This window comes from Corvus brachyrhynchos, unplaced genomic scaffold, assembly GCF_000691975.1.
Source record: "Corvus brachyrhynchos isolate BGI_N302 unplaced genomic scaffold, ASM69197v1 scaffold45, whole genome shotgun sequence".
NCBI classification, from domain to species: Eukaryota; Metazoa; Chordata; class Aves; order Passeriformes; family Corvidae; genus Corvus; species Corvus brachyrhynchos.
In genome coordinates this window covers 1,366,057-1,387,049 of record NW_008238361.1, presented here as the reverse complement: position 1 = coordinate 1,387,049, position 20,993 = coordinate 1,366,057, and the positions used below count along the sequence as shown (strand labels likewise).

Below are 20,993 nucleotides of genomic sequence, written 5' to 3'. Positions count from 1 at the left end.
CAGGGACTTGTGCAGAGCCACAAGGTCCCCCCTGAGCCTCCTTTGCTCCAGGCTGAGCCCCTTTCCCAGCTCCCTCAGGAATTCTCCAGCCCCTTCCCAGCTCCGTTCCCTTCCCTGGACTCCTCCAGCCCCTCAGGGTCCCCCTTGTCCCAGAGCTGTCCCCAGCACTGGAGGTGCCCCAGCAGCGCCAGCACAGGGACGGGCACTGCCCTGGGGCTGTGTCACACCAGGGCTGGCACAGCCCAGGGGCCACTGGCCTCTTGGGCACCCCTGGGGCACTGCTGGCTCTTTATTCATTCAGGTCTGATGTGATCCATCGTAGCTCAGTGAGGGAATTTAACAGGACCAGACCACAGTGCCCATACTGGTTTTTACTGGTGTGTGTTTGAACAGTGACTTATTTACTGCTGTCAGAACAAAACAGCCTCAACCAGAGCAGCTGATGCTGCCAGGCCACCCCCGGCTGCTCTGCCAGGCTGAGCAGTGCCTGTGTGCCAAGTGATAGGGATTGGTACAATCACATCCGCATGATCCCGGCTCTCCCAAGTTGTTCCAAACAGCAAGTGGCTTATCTGGAAGATGCAGCCCCAGGACTGTGACTCACATGATGCTGAGCTGCAGCCTCACACTGAAAATAAGGCACCATTCTGCAAATAGCAGCAAGAGGGGCAGAAAAGGAGCCAAAGTTGTACTGAATTTTTGGTTCTGTTTGAAATGTTTGATTGAAGATCAGAATTATTGCCAGAAATATTGTGGAATATTGACAGAATATTGTCCAACAATCCAACACAAACACTGCTGTCTGCTCAGCACCAAGTGCAGTGAGTTCTGCTCTGACAGCTCCTACTTGCTGAAACTGCAACAGGAAAGTGAGAGGAAAAGGAGGAGGAAAGCCATTTCCCATCTTTTTTTTTGTACACCAAAATGTTCCCAAAGGAAGAATTTCTTCATGGAAAGGGTGGTCAGACACTGGAAGGGGCTGCCCAGGGAATGGTGGAGTCTCCATCCCTGGAGGTGTCCAAGAAAGGACTGGATGTGGCACTCAGTGCTCTGGGCTGGTGACAAGGTGGGGGTTTGGGCACAGCTTGATCTTGGAGGGCTTTTCCAAACTTGGTGATTCTGGGATTCTGTAAAAAGATGCTTTGACTTCTTTATTTTCACATTGCTTAGAGCAGCAGGCCAATCATCTGGGGATAACACCCGTGTCCACAGTTTCACACACAGTATTCAAGGACCAATTATCAATCCTACCCCTATCTCACAGCCCTCTGGGAAACAGAGGAACTTTGTCAAGTGGGGCTTCAGTGAGTTCAAGTGACACCAGATTTGGCAATTTGAAAGAAAAAGGCTTTTCTAGATAATTACATTATTCAAGGCAATGAAAGACTTGTTCTTACTTTATACTTTGGGCTCCTGTGAATTCATTTTTTGTGCAATTTATTACTTATTTTCTCCCTCTCTCATCAATTAGTGTAATTCAGCTTTGCTAAAAATGCGGAGGTCTGAAGCAACCCCAAAAATGCCAGGGAGAAGGGTAAAGCAGAAAGAACAGAGGGTCTGTTTGTTTGCATTCTCCTCACTGACTGGTCTTACACTTGAGGCTGCCGGAAGATGTGTGCCGTGATGGAAAGGGTGACACAATATTCCTGGTGAATGGGGATGCCCCAGCATTTCAGGGAGGAAGAGGTGACATGAATCCTTCTCCTGGACACTACAACATCCAGCCAGGTCCAGCCTTTGTGTTCACTGAAGGAAGAGTCAACCTTTAGCTGTTATAGCTAAAAAATAAAGACTTACTGAGCTTGCAAATAATTTTCCCCAAGTGCCATAAATCCACAGCTCTGGACTGCTCTCCCTCCATCCATAAGCAATGCTCTGTCACACTGCTCGTGCAATTAAAGCAGCGATCCATTAGCAGCTCCAATCAGCCAGATGACAGGCAGCCTCTCCTGAAAAGATTGAGGGTGCTGCGGGGTCCATCCCAACGCGGAGAGCCTCTGGGAAAACATCCCTGCTCACCAAGAGCTCCTGCCTTCGGCATTAGGCCAGACAGTGCCTTCTTGCAGCATCCCTCTCCCCAGACAGCCCAGCCACGGGCACTGGGATGCACCCCTGCCTCCTGGATCGGGCACACAGGGAAGCAGCCGTGCCAGGGGGAGGACAAGCCCCGGGCTCTGTGCTCAGACACACGCGTTGTGTTCGGCTGAGAACACGAGCGATGTCAGAGCAGGAGCGCAGGGTTCACTCTGAACCCACAGCGCTGGCAGATCACAAAGGAGCAGAAGTGGCAGCTCTCCTCCAGGCAGCCAATTATTGGGAATGGTTTGCTGGAGTTGGAATGGTATCTGAGCTGGGGACAGCATGGAATGCTTCACGGGAAAAAAGAGCCCTCCTGTCCCATCCTCTCCTCCTGTGCTCCTCTTACTTCCTCCCCAACACCAATCCCACCTGGTGCCTCCCAGCTTCCTGGAAGGTTTTTGGATGCTCAAAGCAGTCTCATCCTGCAAGACACAGGAAGCCAAATTCCCAAAGATCCCAAAGGTCCTGTCCTGATGCTGAACTCAGAGATTATCCAGCAGACCAAAGAGCTGAACCAGAGGTTGCTCCAATGCTTTTAAACTGGTCAGGAGCTCAACTAAACATTTTTCAGCAGACATGGAATCCCAGACTGGTTTGGGTTGGGAGGGACCTCAAAGCTCATCTCATTCCAGGGCAGGGACATCTTCCACTATTCCAGGCTGCTCCAAGCCCCAGCCAGCTTCGCCTTGGACACTGCCAGGGATCCAGGGGCAGCCCCAGCTGCTCTGGGCACCCTGTGCCAGGGCCTGCCCACCCTCCCAGGGAACAATTCCCAATTCCCAATCTCCCATCCATCCCTGCCCTCTGGCACTGGGAAGCCATTCCCTGTGTCCTGTCCCTCCAGCCCTTGTCCTCAGTCCCTCTCCAGCTCTCCTGGAGCCCCTTTAGGCCCTGCAAGGGGCTCTAAGCTCTCCCTGTGTCCTTCACTTCTCCAGGTGAATATTCCCAGCTCTCCATGCCCTTGCCCTGGCAGGAAGCTTCCATCAGCCCATCCTCCCTTTCACCCAAAACAAATTCATCACAAACTGGAGCCTCAACTTGAAAAAAGCCCAAGTGTCCTCAGTCCTCTGCAAGTTCCCGGGAGAATCGAGGCCACATCCCTCCCTCACGAGTTCCCAGAGACCTGACAAAGCTCCTGATGCAGCACAAGGAGAACAAACAGGCACAGGGATGGCTGCAGGGCCATATGCTGCCATATGCCACTGGTGTTCCAGAAATGATCTAAAAAACCTCACAAAACTCACAGGAGAGTTATTCCTTGGGGATGGCAGCTCACTCCAAGCCCCAACATGAAGATCTCCCTGGTCGAAGTGCACAACAGCAGGTTTAACTCATGGGTTACTACTAGAAGTATGTCATGGAGATGAGGGTTACAGAAAATGAGTATTAACTCATTTTTACATGAAAACAAGAACCAGAAGTTGAGGATTTAAGAAAACACCATGTTTTCAATACCAGTGGCCACCACAGTTGGTGCTCATCTCATCCCAGCACTCAGGGTGGGCAGCTAAATTTAATTACTGGGCGGGTGATGTAATTAATTAAAAGGCAAATCGAAAACAGTGGGGATCTCTTCCTTTGGCGTGAAAACCTTGCTGTGCTGCAACGGAAACCGGGGCCAGGAAAATCTGCGTGTGCCCAGTAAAATACTGCAGAGCCCTATCCCAGACTGGAGGGAGCATTCCATGGGAGCTGCAGGCAGGAGCAGCAACCCTGTGCAGCAGGGAAACCAAAGGAGTTATTCCCATGTGGAAAGGGGTGTAGGGATTACACTGGCAGCACAGCCCCTATTTTGCTTTTAATATCCTTTAGAATTATTAATATCCCCCTCGAATTACAAAATCCTTTCCAGCTACTGCAATGTTAAATAGGGAGGTCCAGCAGCAGAGAGGTTCAGTGGGATTTTCCACAAATTCCCATGTGAATGTGGCACTGAAGTCCAACCAGGACAAGGTTCAGTTCCCAAGCAAATGATTCTCTTGCTGAATCCCCAACACACCCAAGGCAGCTGCACAACCGCCTGGCATTGAGTTGTGATTTCAGAATCAAATGCTCAGCAATTATTTCCTTCTATATGTTTGGTAAATTTATTTAAGACAACTCATTAGGTGTCTCAGCAATTTGGAAATTACTAGGTAGTCAGAACATGTTTTTTTTCTTTGGGAATACTAATTATTAGAAAATAGGGCAATTCTTCCAACATCTCCTGATCTCTTTTTTTACCCTGGATTTCAAATCTTGCAGTCTATCTCCTTTCTCCAGCTGCCTTCAGTTCAGCACAGATTGTGTTGCTACATTTAAGAAACAGAGTTTAAAAAAAATACTAGTAATATATATCTATATTTACTGCCAAAATACTCCCATCTTTTTTGGTAATGTTCAAATGAACATGCAAGGCACAAGATTTTGCTTAGCAGGCACTGCAGGTACACACGAAGCCTGAGCTAGTGGTTAGAGAATAGATGAGCTGCTCTGAACTTTTCACAGCTTAAAAATTCAGCTCTTCCTACTCAAAGAAGCACCCAAAGCACTTTTCCCGCAGTCTCGGGGCAAAGGGAAAGGTGAGGATCACAGCCAGAGGGATGGCTACAGGCTCAGGTGGTTTTCACCCAACAAAGCGTTCAAAATTTGAACACACAAACCTTTCAAATTCCATGTTTTTGTTCAGCCATAAAGCAGCAAAGATCTGCCTGGGAATGCTCAGATCTGTGCTTTATTCCAAATGCTCCATGTGAGACCTGGGATTGAATCAACACCTGAGCACCTCCAGTCTGAATTCTGCTTCAACCTCTGCAGCTGGTCCCTCTTTTTTAGGAAAGCTATTCAGCAGTCCCAGGAGAGAAAAAAGGTGTTATCTTTCCCTCATAAAAGGCACCAAACTAAAGCTGCAACGGCACAGAGACACTGCTTTATTTTTTCTAATTACTTCAGCTCTTGAAAGCATTGAATGATCTTCCCAAGGCTCTGGGGAAGCTGCTGCTGTTGGGTTTGATGAAACCTGGTAATAAAAGTGCACCTGGTATCCTAAATGAGCTCTCCTGTAAGGAGGCTGCTCTGTGTCTGTCCCCCATAACACACTGGGAAGTCAAGAATGTTCCATAAGTCTTGGGGAATAAAAACAACTACAAATACTGCCCCCAAACTAAACTTAATCATCCTCCCAACTACACAGGCATCTGTGGCTGCCATATGTGGTCTGCCACAGCATTCCCTCAGACATGCAGTGGCAAGGCTTCAGCCAGGAAGTGCTGGAATAACGTGGTGTATTCCTAAATCACCCTCCCATCACCCTGCTATGCTGGCTGGGATGGAGAGCTCCTGCTGACAGGGGTGGATCACTTTTTTTAAAAAAAAATATCACACCTCCATCTAGTTACTGCAACAGGGACATTTAACTTGGGATCTGCAAGAGGATGAGCTCCCATTTCTCCTCTTACTTAACTCTGTTCCAGTTTGTCTCTACTTCCCTTTTGTTTTCACGTAGCTTAGCTTGGTTTGCTCTCCCTGGGGCACTCCTGTCACCAGGGCACCTTTGGGAAATCCAGGCTGACCTGTGCCAAGCTGGGCCTGCTCATATCCTGTCCTGGGACTGCTCTCAGACATCACAGAATCCCAGAATCCCAGCACGGTCTGGGTTGGAAGGGAGCTTAAACTTCATCCAGTGCCAGCCCTGCCGTGGGCAGGGACACCTCCCACTGTCCCAGGCTGCTCCCAGCCCCAATGTCCAGCCTGGCCTTGGGCACTGCCAGGGATCCAGGGGCAGCCCCAGCTGCTCTGGGCACCCTGTGCCAGGGCCTGCCCACCCTCCCAGGGAACAATTCCTTCCCAATAACCCATCTCTCCCTGCCCGCTGGCAGTGGGAAGCCATTCCCCAAAGTCCCTCTCCCTCATTTTTATAATCCCCCTTGGGGTTCTGGAAGGCCACAGTGAGGTGTCCCCAAAGCCTTTTCTTCTCCAGGCTGAACAAAGGAAAAATTTTCAGTTTATTTTCCTGGAGAAATAGTCAGCAGCACCCATTCATTGGCTAAAATGATTTTTCAACTTCCCAACAAATAAAACCAACCCATGTGTCCTTGGGTTTCAAACACACATGGAATATTTCAGTCCCCAAAGTGGGGATGTGCAGTACAATAATCTTTGGGGTATTCTACATGTGAGGAATGAAGTGGAATTTTCCTCAGTGTTGAGAAGATCCTTCCCACCTGTCTGCTTTCACGGCATGCTCCTCCTAATTCCAACAGCTAATTTAAAGAATATACATCTTTTTTAAGGATTCTGATGATTACAGTGTCCTGATTTCCTTCTAGCGTGGTGTCACCACTTCCCACACCATCAGGCTTTACACAACCAAAATAACCCTGAATATTTATTTTACTTTTTTCAACAGAAGTGGTTGAGAACGTCACGGAATCACAGAACCAGACTGCCATCTTCAACAGAATTATAGGAAAATTACTTTGTTTAAAATGTTCATGCTGGGTAGTGAATGGGAAGGAATTGTGGCATGCTGGGAGGGCATTGTTGAAATGAATTTCACGCTGCTTAATTTAAGCCAAGCAACTGATGGAGTTTGGGCTTAGGCTGGCTATGTTGTGTTATGTTATGGTTTTAATTAGCTCCTTCCTTCCAAAAGCTTCCAAACCAGGAGGTTTAGATGCTGCTTTAAACACTGATAAATGAGGCTTACAAACAGAGTATTTTTATTTTTTGGTTTTTTTCACATTTTCTACTTTTTTTTTTTCTTTTTTTCCAAGGAGCTGCCATGATCTCTGATTACTTTTCTTAACATCTTAGGAGGAAAAAGCCCTAATTTTCCAAGTGCTGTGCAGGCTGCAAATAGCAACTCCTTCCCCTGAGCCCTTGCAATTGAAAAACTCGACGTGCTGAGAGCAAAATACAAGAGAAAGGACATTTTGCTGTCACCTGCTGAGGTAATATTTGAGCGACACTTTATGGGCCTTAATTGCTGTAATCAACCAGGGAGCCCAAGGACTTTCTAGGACTTTGCTGCCCACTGGGAATTCACATGGACAGGGCTGGGAATTCAGTGGGCCCAATTAAAGCAGCTCTGCCCCAAGCCTGCAGCTCTGAGGGCACTCAGAGCTCACCTACTCCCCCAAAACTGGTTGGTTTTTATCATTACTACATAAAATGGGAGAAAATATCCCCCACTGACAATTTTGTTGCTTCCACGTCTTTTCCTACTTGGATATTGATCCACACACTGAAAACACAGTGGTGTTTTGAGAGGGACTTGTTGTTATCAGGTATTCCCAGGTGGTTTGTGAGGACCAACAAAACACAGGACAAACAACCAACCAACAGTTATTTTGGGAAATGAGAAGCAGGAACAAATAAATACCCAAGAGTTTTTAAAAATCTGGGGATGCCACTGGCTAAATAGTCTCTCCATGTATTTCCTACTGGGATAAATGGGAAGGCATTAAGTTATCATAGGCAGATATGCAAACCCAGGAGGAGGGAACAGCCAGAACTCTGTGCTGCATCTCAACTGCAGACATAATAAATCTTTTTTTTTTTAATACACAGGTTGGTGTGAACGTATTTTCCCAAATTCTTATAACCACCTGGTCATAAGAGCCCTCAAATCCAACCCATTCTGGGATTTGATGATTGGCAGTAATTTAGAGAGTTAAAGACTAAAAATTCAAAGACAAATTTTTTCCTTTTTTAATAACTGCCTCCAGTATTATCTCAAAATGGATTCTTAATTAAATATCTTAGGAGAAACAACAGTTTAATATTCCTTCTTGCTAGCAACCAACAAGCATTCCAATCAAGAAAAAATCCTTTAGGAATCACTATCTTACTCAGAACCCTTTTGATTTGGCACAAGCAATAACTGAGAAAGACCCTGATGGTCTCATTCTGTGCAAAAAGCTCCTTCTCCATCAAAATTCTTATATGCACCAGTAAGCAGAAGCAAGCAGGACAACTTTAAACACCTGGATATTGCTTTTTGCTGAAAGAAGGGAAAAGAAAAGCCTTGTCAGGAGTGGAATCTGTCAAGATCTTGACAAGATTTAAAACCTTTATTTTGGTCTAAAAGCTTCGCCTATATTTTGGGATATTGTAGCAGAGGTACATCTGCTCCAAAAGAAAATGTCAAAGGTTCTGCTGGTGCCCTATAAATCTGCACTGAAATGCAATCAAAAAAGCAGGGAATGGGGATGATGAGTGAAGTCAGAGTCAGGTCAAAGGTACAGAAAAACATCCAGCAGGAGGAAGGAAAACATTCCAAGATGAGCAGCCAGAATAAAAAAGTCACAAGTAAGGAACTCATCCCAAAGTTGGAAGGTGGTGGCTGACATTACCCCAAGTGAGTTCCCCCTGGATATGGAAGTGTCTCACTGACATGGGATGCAGAGTCATTCCTTCCACTTCCAAAGAAAGAGAAGGATGAAGGGAAGGACGTAAATCAAAAAACCAGGCTGAACTTCAGGAAGTTCCTAAATTCCCTTTCTGCCCCGGGCTGAACACAGCAAAGCCCCCAGTACCAAACTGCTGGTGCTGGCCAGAGAGCCCTCCCCTTGCACTGCAGCTGCTGGAGCAGAGAATTCCATGTGACAAAGGGACATTGATCCAAGCACACGAACACCCCCCACATTCACCCCATCACAGCAGGGATTTGGGATGAACACGGGCACAGGTTATGTGAGTGTCAGTGCATCCCTGGCACTCCTTGCAGGAGACAGATCGCCAGCAGAGCTCTGTGCTCCAGAACGATTCCCTGCAAGCGCCGGTGCCCTGAGCCGGCGGCAGGAAGGAAAGGCTTCTGTTAAACTCCCGTTTCTCTAGTGCATCTTAGCATTAACTGTTTGTTATTTCCTGCTTGCCGTGAGTTTCCCGTGCCAGGAGCTCTCTCCCTGGAAGCTGTAGTGTTGATGGCTCCTGTGGGATCAGGGCTGTGTTCAGCCGCAGTGGCTGCCGTGCATATCCCACTTCCCACAGCACAGACCCGCAGGATGATCCAATTCCTACAGCGCTGCCCCTGCTCCTGCTCTGGAACTCCTCCAGCGTGAGGAGGGCACAGCTCCGTGTGCTCCACTGCCAACCCAGCTCCCTCCTGTGCCCAGCATCGCTCTCCCTGTGCACAGCAGGTGGGAATGCTGCGGACACCGCAGGCAGCAGGGGGAGGAGTGCAGGGGAGGAGGAGGTGCCACACCAGCTCCAGCAGCACCTTCCATCCCGCAGGGATGACGATCCCCCGGGAGCACGGCCAGCGCTGCCACCAAGGGATGAGCCACAGCTTCTCCCGTGCCCCAGTTCTCCCTTGGGCAGAGCCAAACCTTCCTGAGAGAGGGCAAGGGAGGGGACAGTGCACCTGCTCTGTTCCCAGCATGGGCTGTACTTCCATGGATGTACAGACAGTGAGAAGTATGGGCACCCACACTCACCTTCCATCCCCAAAGGAGGATTTTTCCCCAGCTCTACCAATGACACACAGCAGACTGAAAGTACAAAATCCCAGTCTCCCCTCTCCTTGGAGGCACAGCTCATCTACCACCTCTCCAGGAAGACTGCCCAGAGAAGCTGTGGCTGCCCCATCTCTGGAAGTGTGGCAAGGCCAGGTTTGATAGAGCTTGGAGTGGAAGGTGTCCCTGCCCACGGCAGGGGGTGGACAGAGAAAAGCTTTGAGGTCCCTTCCAACCCAGGCCATTCTATGATTCCTGCATTCCTAGTAAATTCTTGCCCTCTGTACATCTCCTCCAGCAGGGAAGTGCAGAGTGAGCACAGAGGATCACAGGCACAGCCAGGATTCGAGCTGGCTCCTGTTGACATTTGTGTCTGTATCTCTCCTGAGCTGCCACGGTGCTGCCCTGACACAGCCCCTTCCCCACCTCCATCCTGCAGCTCACCCCAAAACGTGCAAAGAGCTGTGCAAGGCACACTGCTGACATCCCCAAATTAGTTAAGGGACACGAATAAATGAGAGGAAAAACGTGCTGAGCCTGAGGGAGGAAGGGCTGCTCCTCCTCCCCACGTGCAGTGCTGCCCGTGCAGCCTGGCCAGCTCCCTTGGATTTGCTGGGAGGAAAGCTGGAGAGGAGTAGGATGTGGCTCATTCCTCCCCTCTGACAGCACCTCTCAGCCAGGCTCTGAGGCAGCAGCACCATTACAATTCTGGGCACAGGCAGAGAGGGACTTGCTCTAAGAGACAGGAGCAAAATAAAATGAACACACAACCCCCCCAGTCCCCCAGCTCTCCAGAGACTGCAGCACACACCCAGGCAGGCAGCAGCCACTTGGGGAAACCACTTTGCTGACTGCCTTCCTGAAATGCTGTGATGGGAGAAAGCTGCTTAAGCTTCCAGCTGCTGGGAAGTGGCTTTTTTCCCTTTTTTTATTTTTGCAAGTAATGCAGCAACTGCACTTGGGTGAAAAGGCAAAGGGAGGAATTATTTAACAGCTGAAAGAAACGTGCAGCAATCAGGATTTTTGGGCTGCCCTCCATTGAAATACATCAGTGTAGCTCCTCTGAAACCTACGTTTGGTTTCATCGCTCTGTTCAGTTCTGGCTCCAAATTTCAGATTCAAAGGCACATGTATTTCTGTTTTAGATTGGTTTGAAAATGTTCAGCAAAACCAGCCTGAAAAGCTGTGATGCCTTTGGAGAGATCTCTTCACTGATCAGTTCTCAGCAAAACAACACTGCAGTGTTTGTATTTATTTACACTGTTGTGGCTGTTACTCTGAGGATACAACTGGGATTTCTTTACCTGTAAGAGATCAGACCATCCAAAAGAAAGGCAGACAAGCTTTATGAATAATTACATGTTGTTGAGGAATGTAAAACATTCAGTTCTGATACCAAACAGATCTCATACATCTTTTATAAATTAAATTCTTGCTTGTGAAGGAAGACACAAAATATCTGTGCAAAGTTACATCCCTTTGAAGGCATCTTCCCCCTCAGCAGGTACCACTTGCACGCAGAGAACCTGAGTAAGAAATCACACGACAAAAGCTTCCTCCTGCAGACAACACGGAGTCTATGGAAACCTGATGGGTTTGTGTGTTATATCCAACCATCAGAGGCTGCTGAGAGAAACAGTGGCTGTCCTATCTCTGGAAGCGTCCAAGGCCAGGCTGGACGGGGCTTGGAGCAACCTGGCATAGTGGAAGGTGTCCCTGCCCATGGAACTGGATGGGCTTTAAGGTCCCTTCCAACCCAAACCAATCCGGGATTCTAAGAAAGCCAACAAAAAGGGAAGATTCCTGTGTGATATAATCAGAACAGAGTAGTGAAGCTAAACATTTAACAAGGTTCTTAAATTTCTAACAGGCAAAACATCTTCAGCATCAGCACTAAAAAGACATCCAATGGCAAGTCTGAAGGCCTAAGCCAACTTCTCAATTCCACTCAGCAAAGCAAGTTCTATGTATCCACCATCCGTGTATGAATTTTGAATGTGTAATGGGAAATATTCCAGTGTGTGACTCCTTTCCTCCCAGACTCCCACTCACGCTGTATGCTTACATTGATCTATTAAAGGGAAATATCGCTTAATGCACTCCTGAAATGAATCCACTCCAGGCAGAACACAGGAGCTACTCAGCAATGTACTCCTGCACTTACTACCACTCTACTCCTTGGGGCAGCAAGTAAAAATCAACAGACAGCTGTAATTAGCATGGAAAAATGGAGGGAGGCAAAGTACAACTCGTTTGTCTGTTTTTCCATCTGTCAATACCCCATTCATTTTCCAATAAGAGATCGATAACAAGTGCAGAGCTCCAACATTCCTGGTTTATGGTGTGCAAAAACATCTTGAGAACATTTTATCCAGAACAAGCACCACAGTGGGGATAAAGATACTTCTCTTACGTGTCAGAAACTTTGGAAAGTATACTTTGGAGTAGTTCTGCCCACTCTTCTTGTTCCAACAGACACTTCAGTGGTACATTTTAGTTCAAGTAATGTTGCTTCAAGAACATGAGCTGGCAGCTTGGCTGTGTCCCACACTGGACACACCTTCCCTGAATCCAGCTGGAGCTTTGTGGGCAGGTGAGTACAGCCACAGCCTGCAGAACCCCAGCCACCTCTTTTCCTACCATGGTATCCCTAGGATACTGATTTCTGTGGGATCTGTCACCCCTGGAGTGTGGCAGGTTTGTTCCTGAGCTTTATCACACAGTTCAGGATGGAGCCCTCGGAGCCAGGAGCTGCTGTGTGGTCTCTCACAGCTGCCAGAGGCAGGGCCAGCTGCCACAGGCTTTTTTTCCTTGGTGACATTTCCCAGTTATTGGTCATAATTGAAACATCCCTGCCCAAATGCGATGCTGGGGCTTGTTTTGTCAGAACCTGATGAGCTCACCACTAATTGTTCTGGAACATAAAATTTTATCATGGTATCTCATGACCTATATATCACAGATTAACTGATGATTTGTCAGAACACATCCTCTTCCCAGGCAAGAGAGAGGCATTCTTCAGGGAATATACCAACCACAGTGGGAATGGGGGTTAAAAATATTGCCAAGAAATTGTGCACGGAAAGGAGAAGTTTATAAAGCAGCAGCACAGGGGAGTAACCATTAGAAACATGATTTTATTCTAAGAGGTTAAAGGCTGTGATAAAGCTGAACTGGTAGGCCAGAGGTATTCAGGTTGTACCTGGCTCTGTGAACAGGAAAAGGGACAGGGAGGATGCCTTGGCCACCTCACCCTAGAGCTTGTCCCATGGGGGCAGAGGGCTTTTTTCTGGCCATAATGGACATTGCTACTAAAAGCTAAATCCTCCAGCCTCCTCCACACCGAGAGCACCCAGCACAGCACCTAGAGCCATGCATTTCCCAAGGAAACAGGACATTTATGCCAATGCCATCACTGACTGTGATGCCACTCTGCCAAGGACACACAGCCCCCGGGAGGAAGCAGAAAGCCCAAATGAGCTGAGCAGAGTCCATTTGCAGGGAAATGTCCCAGCACGGGGAAAAACCAAGGGAGCACTCACAGGGAAAATAGATTTGGTATAAGCAGAATTCTCTCAAAATAGAAAGGCTTGTGAAGTTTTATATGAAGCATTAGCAGCTCGTTCGAACACACACTTCACCACTCCAGTACTCAGCACGATGATAGGGAGTGTTTTTTCCTCATGATTTCTCCCCTGTTGCTGTAATAAATCAAATCCCTGCCAGGCTGCATTCCCCATGCTGGTGAAGCAGCACAACCAAACAGCTCAATTTCTGTAACTTATGGAGCCTTTGTCCTATGTGACTTTTTAGGGAAAAAAACCCAAACAAACCAAATCAGAAGAACAGTCCCTTGTCCTCCTCTCCAGGGGTTTTCTTGGTTTTCTCTGCCCTTGTGAAAATTAAAACCCTCCTGAGGAGCAGAGCAGAGCCTGTAGCCACCACTGCCCTTTCTGAGTCCTTTCCTCAAGACACTTCAAGCCCCTTCTGACAAGGCTTTAGACAGAAACCGAAAAAGCAGATTTACATCTTGTGTTGTACATTCACAAATTCAGGCACTGCTGGATTCCTCCAGCTTTCCACGCTGGTGGAAAAGCTTGGCTGACTCTGGACATTGGAATATCCTCCAAATCAAAAATCCAGTTTACTTGGTCAGCACCGTGGGGCAGACAAAGCTGCTCACTGTGCTCCACATATTGCACCTGAGTAGATATTTATGTTGAGATGTGAAAAGAAGGAAGGGACACGGCAAAATAAGACACTCCAGAACTGAAACCAGTTCACAGTTGGCATGAAAACCAGTGACAAAGCACTGTGGAAAAATACAAACCAGGAGCTGAGGGGAGGCTGCAAGCAAATCCTGACACCACCTGCGATCCCCACGGAACTCAGCACTCCGCCAGCTAAATGACATTTTGGAATTAATTACTGGATTCCAAATGACCAGGAACAGTTGTCCTGTTGGTAAAGCAATATGCATTTGGGTGAAGTGCTGATTTGGAAAATCAGGCTCTCCTATCTCTACAAATGCATGCTCCAAGGGAAAACATCCAACAGCTCAGGGTCTCCCAAGCAGAGCATGTTTTTGGGAGATAGGGAAGCAAGCCATGGCATCAACAAATCCTAGGTTAAGCTTCTCCCCTTGTTATTTATTATTTCTATGATGTGCTCCTTCAGCACCAAGAGCCACACTCCTCCCTCCGATGCCCTTGAGCCCAGGGAGAGCTGCTTACACTTCCCAGCAGCAGCATTTCCTTAAGCGCTGGGCAATTTGGAGAGCAATCTGCAATCCAGGAGCAGCACAGTGGTGAGGAGGCCCTGTGGTTTTGGCTGCACTCCACAGTCAGGAGTTCAGCAGAAGGAATCCAAAAGCAGGATAAAGCCACAGTTAATCACACACCTTAGTGCTCCATATGAGCTCACAGTTTTACCAACCACACCCTGTCCCATCAGCTGAGCTCTGACCTGCGGCTGGAACTGAAAACACAGAATTGCCTATTTCTGTTATCTATTCCTCATTATGTCTCTTGTTTAGATGACTTGAAGCTTTTTTTCTTTTTTTTTTTCCCATTTCAATGTAGTGCTGGTATAAAAAAAGCACCTCTATGGAAACAGCAAGCAGCAATTTATAAAAATGACTTATGATTCCTACTGAGTGTTTTATTTGACTACTATACTATCAAATCACAATGTGGCATTTAACGAACAGAAGCTCTGAGTCAGACAGAAAACCATCTTCACCAGAGCACAAAACAAGGCAAGCACAGCTAATGCTGTCGTAGTAGAACTTTAGATATTTCTGTAGGCAAATCTAAGCAAAAACACCCCAGCAAACCCCCAAACAAACCCCCTTCCAGCCCTCTCAGGCAGCCCTTTCTACACAAGATAAACATCAGGCAGCTGATGATTCATTAGTCAAGGCAGTCTATTAAGGGCTAATAGAAATGAAAACAGATTTGAAACTGTCAAAAACACACAAAAGCTTTGACCATGTAAAAGCCAAATTTCAGTGAGAATTCGGGAGACATAATGGGCAGAGGATAATCTCTTTTTGTCAGAAAATATTGATTATTGTCCCAATCAAGGCAGAGTTTAGCATACATTTGAAACTAAAAATCCTACATAAACAAGCAGCAAGTAGATAAGTAGTTAGGCAAAAGATCCTGCATGCCTAGGTCCTGACATCACTCATCTTTTTTGGATTAAACATTAGAAACTGGGCTAATTGAAATCGGGAAATTAAGAACAATTATACTCAAAGAGAAGCTGGGTGTCTCCAGCAAACCAATGGCACTGCAAACACTTCTCCCAGTTCACATTCCCATCCATGGTAAAAATCCTTCCCTGTGAGGGTGGGGAGGCCCTGGCACAGTTTGCTCAGAGAAGCTGTGGCTGCTGCATCCCTAGAAATGTTCAAAGCCAGGCTGGATGGGGCTTGGAGCAGCCTGGGGTAGAGGAAGGTGTCCCTGCCTGCAAAATCCATCAAGACATGTAAAATGACCATCAGATCTCAACGACCAACCTTCAACCTTCAGCCTGACAATCTCAGAAGTGCCCTGTGGACATGATGTACCCAGTAACCACTGAAACCTTTCTAACCCCACTGGAAGTCCCAGATTTTATGTGGCAGCTGGATAAAGCTTCTGCTTGGTCTTGGCTGCCCATTGCACGAAGATTTCTACAGAAGGAACTGGGTGTTGCAAAACCCAGTACATGATCACTGAAGAGACAGGATGAAAAACACTTCTAAATATACATTTTGATTGTTACTCAACCCACAACAACTGAGACTACAGAGCAAGCAAAGCCCACCTTTCCTCCTCTTTAGCGATCAGAGAGGCACCAGACACAAATCCAATGAATATTTGGATACGAACTTCCCTACCAAAGCTTTTTTTCCTGTAATCACGTTTTCTACTTGGGCAGCACATGGAAATCTTCTCATCTCAGGTGCCATGAGAAAAGTGTATACTGGCAGCAGAAGGAATGATAGGTTTAAGGAGTAATGTCACTGAAAAGGCAGTGGAGTATAGCGTCCTCAAAACACTGGTGCTACCATTCACGTGGTGAATAGAATGTGTTTTCCCACTATTCCCATCACGTTTTTCCTAAAAATTCTCAGCAATGCCCTCTCGAGAATTGTATGGAGTAACTGGAGACAAACCCTAGAATGCAGCACCACACACAGTCCTGCTCATGGCCCTTTTTATGGCAAACTGGGACCATTAGTTACCAGGGTCAGTCTCACTGGTGTTTAGTCCCTATAAACATCAAAGGACTTTCAGAATCTTAAATACTTTTGTGGGCATGAATCCCACCACAAGTGTTTGTCTAACTATTGGTGACAGTCTGAACTTGCACAGAAGGGCATCACCCTGGCTTACACAGCAAGTACAGGAAAGTCCTGCTTCCCTGATGAACAGAGAGCCTGCTCTGGCAGTGGCAGCAGGAAGGAGGCTGGGGATGTGGGGATGGGAATTGCCAAAGGAAGCCAGGCAGGGTTAGATGCAGGTCAAACAGCTAAAAGAAGTCTAGGAAAGAAGGTGCATCTATGGCTCAGGAGAGGAGGATATGCTGGGGAAAGAGCAAATAGGTAAAAGCAGTTACTAAAAAAATCTGCAACAGGGCAAGCAAAGCCACCTTTCCCTCTCCTTTATGGGTCAGAGGCACCACATGGAAATCGACTCAATATCTAAATACGAGCTAGGTACCGCAGCTGGAAGACGAAAGCGTAAGCGAAATGCCTTTTTAAATGGCTGCGACAGGAGGAGGCAGAGCTGCTCCGCCTGGGAAGCACGGGATGACCGAGGGGAAAGGCACGCGGAGCGCGCCGGGGCTGGCACCGCCTCCTGGGGCTGGGGCTGGGGCTGGCACCGGCACCGGCTCCTCGCCGACCCAACGCCGGCCCCTCGCTGCCCCCGTGCCAGCCCCTCACTGCCCCCACACTGCCCCTCGCTACCCCCGTGCCAGCCCCTCACTGCCCCCACACTGCCCCTCGCTACCCCCGTGCCAGCCCCTCACTGCCCCCACACTGCCCCTCGCTACCCCCGTGCCAGCCCCTCACTGCCCCCACACTGCCCCTCGCTACCCCCGTGCCAGCCCCTCACTGCCCCCACACTGCCCCTCGCTACCCCCGTGCCAGCCCCTCACTGCCCCCACACTGCCCCTCGCTACCCCCGTGCCAGCCCCTCACTGCCCCCACACTGCCCCTCGCTACCCCCGTGCCAGCCCCTCACTGCCCCCACACTGCCCCTCGCTGACCCCGTGCCAGCCACCCCTTGCTCGCTCCCTGCCTGATGCAGATCCGAGCTCTTCCCAGCCGCCCCGATAAGCCACTGAAGTACCCCAGATAAAGCCTCTCCCGTGCTGACAAGCCTTAAACTGACACCCCGAGAGGTGCGGAAAGGCGTTTCACTGGCTCAGGTGTTGCTCTGAAGGGAAAAATAGAAGCAGACAATCTAAAAGGGGCTGTTCTGACAGCTCTGCAGGTGCAAACCACTGATCTGAGTCAGGTTTTATTCATGGGGCTGGGATGGACTCTGCATCGCAGGGTACTTGTTGCTAACTCCTGTAGATAATTTTTTAATAAAATGCGGCCTTAATGGAAATGTAATTTTACAGAAGAGCAAAGTGATTTCTTATGGGAAGGGTTAACTGAAGTTTGCTTCTGAAAAAGGTGGAGTCTTGCCCAAAATCAAAGAGAAACTCTGGATTGGCCCATGGAGTAGCATTCCAATCTCTCCCCACCACAGACACACAACAATGAGGTCACAACTTCGAAGGTAAAACAAGATTCATTTATTATTTGCTTACCCAGTAGATCGCACTGTCTTAAGCCCCTGAGCTAATGGGCTTTTATAATCGTCTTGTGATCAAGAATGTGAAATAGTTCCCTACAAGGCAAACAAGCTTTGATTCCCAAAAGGGTGACCCTGTTTAGAACTACCCAAAGAATTTTAAAAGAGGCCTAAAAATCAAAAAATCACAGGGCAGGCCAACAAACAAGGAAAATTCTTCACTGGGAACATGTTTCTCCCTCTGGTGATGCACTCTCCATCTTCCTGTGCTCCCAACAAGGACACTTGTCCCTGCAGAACTCGTTCACTTCCATATCCCTGCACCTCTTTTCCAAAAGTGGAAACGACTTTTTGCCTACAATCACTGGGAGTTTTCCTCAGCTTCAGCAGTGTAATTTTCCTCCTCCAAAAAGCCTCACACCAGCTACTGCATCATCTACTTCACATTAATCATCACAGCTGGTAATGGACTGTAATACCATGCACACACTCATTTCTTTATATATCCAGCCATAAAAATGGTATTTTTGCACGTTTTATCTGTATGTAGACACACAAACACATTACAAGAAGACTTGCTGTTACAAAAATCATGGAAATATCTGTTCGCTGTTAAAAAGTATGTTTGTTCCTGGTTTTAACAGGAAAATTTCACCTGCACGCTTCTCCTGGTGCTCTCTGAGCAGTTAATCTGTCTATTATCTACCAGGAGAAACCAGGCAGAAATGTTATGGTACCATTCCAAAACTGAGTGTGTTTACTGGGTGTAAGTGCCACGCCACTGCCCTATCACTTCTGCCTTTAATGCAAATTCAAGCTGCGTTATGCACTCGCCTGGAGGGGTCTTATGAGGGCAAATGCCCACTTCAGGCAGACATTCCTGTGCTAATGACTCATGTGGCTGTGGTTTATTCCATGCTGGAAGCACTGCAATTAGCACGAGCCCTCCCTCACAGCTCCTGCTGCTTCAGGGGAGGAAGGAGGATCCAAGCCCGTGGCTGCTCCAGCTCTCCAGCTGCAGGATAAGCCTTCCAGGTCCTAAACCAGAACAATGGAGAAGCCCTGCTCTCATCTCTGAACGCTCACAGTTATTTGCTCTTCACCGCAGGGAACCAGAATTCCACCACAATTTGTTCTCCACTGTCTTAATTCTCTCACTTGCTTCTCCCTGGCCAGAAAGTGGCACTCATGTGACCCATCCCCACTACCTGTTTGCCAGGATATTGTCTCAGCAGGCATTCCCAGTCCCTGAGTCAGGAGCTAAAATAATAAGTTTTAATGTTTAAAGCAAGTGGTTCAGGAGCATGAAGCAAACAGACACTCGGGCAATTTTAACTGCTTTGTGCCTGAGCCTTTGGGGTTTATGGCCTTCAGTTTTCCCATACAACTGTGAGATCCAGATTGTTTTTAGGGTTTGGGGTGATTTTTAATAAGGAGAAGGAGGTTCTCACATATTCCTATGATGCTGGAGATTAGGTCTATCAAAAGCATTCTCAATTACAGAGAGGCTGTAAAATTTAAAAAGCTGTACAAACAGTGTTATCGTAAACTGCTTAAGAGAGTATTAAGGAATCTGGAAATGACTCTTCATCCCAATTCTTCCAAGTGGACAGCTAAAGCCAAAGCTCCTCTGTTCCATTAACACAATTCTTCCAGCACAAATCCTAACCCAGATTTTTGTGTAACAGGTCTCTGCTGCCATTAAAGCTGCCTTTCCCAAATAATTTTTCTGGAAGAGATCACCGGGGTTTACTGAAATATGAACTAAACCACAAGAAATTCCACCTCAACATGAGAAAGAACTTCTTTCCATGGAGGGTGGCCAAGCACTGGAACTCTGTCCAGGGAGGGTGTGGAGTCTCCCTTTCCAGAGATGTTCCAAACCCACCTGGATGCACTCCTCTGTCACCAGCGCCAGGTGACCCTGCCTTGGCAGGGGGTTGGACTGGGTGATCTCCAGAGGTCCCTTCCAATCCCCTGGGATTCTGGGAATACGTGGAGTTGAGCATCTCAGAAGCACCTTTAAATACACCACACATTTACCTGCATTCTCTGATGAACTTTTGTAAGTAATACATTTCTTCTACACCAACCATTATCCAACAATCCCATTTTCTCAGCCCTAATACTGTACTTTTAAGTTGTCTTCTTAAGACCATAATTATACTTTGCTGAAAGACATTAAACCAGCACAAGACAGACTCAGGATGGAGAACAGCTCTCAAGAATTCACGCTTTGTCTGGTTTACAGAAACATCCAGCTGGATCCCTAAACACATTTCTAAAGGAACCAACACACTCATCTGCACTTGGCCTGGCAGCTTGTGAGCAGCAGCAGCAGCAGCAGCAAGAGAAAACCCAAAGGAAAAGTTAACACACACACGTACCAAAAGGGCAGGAATTTCTAAACTGACCCAAAGCGTTTCTTCATCCCTGGAAGTGTCCAAACCCAGGCTGGATGGGGCTTGCAGTAACCTGGTCTAGTGGAAGGTGTCCCTGCCCATGAGATGAGCTTTAAACCCTTCCAACTCCAAGCATTCCAGGCTTCTAAGCAATAATTCAAATACCCAGTTCAGAAAGATTCCAATACACAGTATTTCATCTCAACATGGTGCACTGCATTAACGTCAATTTTGCACAGTTGTTGTTCCTCTCTCCCTGAAATAAAGGGATGCTAAAACAAGTTGTGAGGCAACACGTAAGAGGGATTGCACTTCCAGACCGACTCCGACACAGGCAGGAAAAAAATTCCTCATCCGAAGCCCTACAGGACCCATCCATTCTCCTGAGGACACCACATCATACCATACATACGTCTGCATTGACGTACACTCTATATTATGTTGTTATCTGTGTATTTTACGAGCTGTCCACAACGCCTTATGTAACGGATCCCTGTTTAATATGGAACAGCGTGTCCATCGCCGCGGCAATCCCGGCCGTTCTCCTGGATGGCGAAAAACACCCCCTCGGACACCGCTGGGGAACGCTCCTAATTCGAGGCGTCTGACCACGGCACCAGGGGCTCTGTGCTGCCAGAGAACCATTTTGATAGGGATGCTGGGGAGGGATCATCCCCTAGGGAACCACAGCAGCCTGTCCCAGCATCTTTGGGGCAGCACAGGGTCACCCCCCGGTGCCTCACCCGCAGCACAGACACCCAGCCCGCCCGTGCGTGTCT

At 47.7% G+C, this 20,993-nt stretch overlaps 1 protein-coding gene across 1 annotated transcript in view; it reads right to left on the bottom strand.

The window, feature by feature from the left end:
* CACNB4 (calcium voltage-gated channel auxiliary subunit beta 4) overlaps positions 1-2,041 on the bottom strand; it is a 19,928-nt gene extending 17,887 nt beyond the window's left edge. The window contains exon 1 of the mRNA XM_017736020.1: positions 2,020-2,041. Within this exon, the coding sequence (XP_017591509.1) occupies positions 2,020-2,041 (22 nt within the window). The remainder of the gene's footprint in view (positions 1-2,019) is intronic.
* Between the last annotated feature and the right edge of the window lie 18,952 nt (positions 2,042-20,993).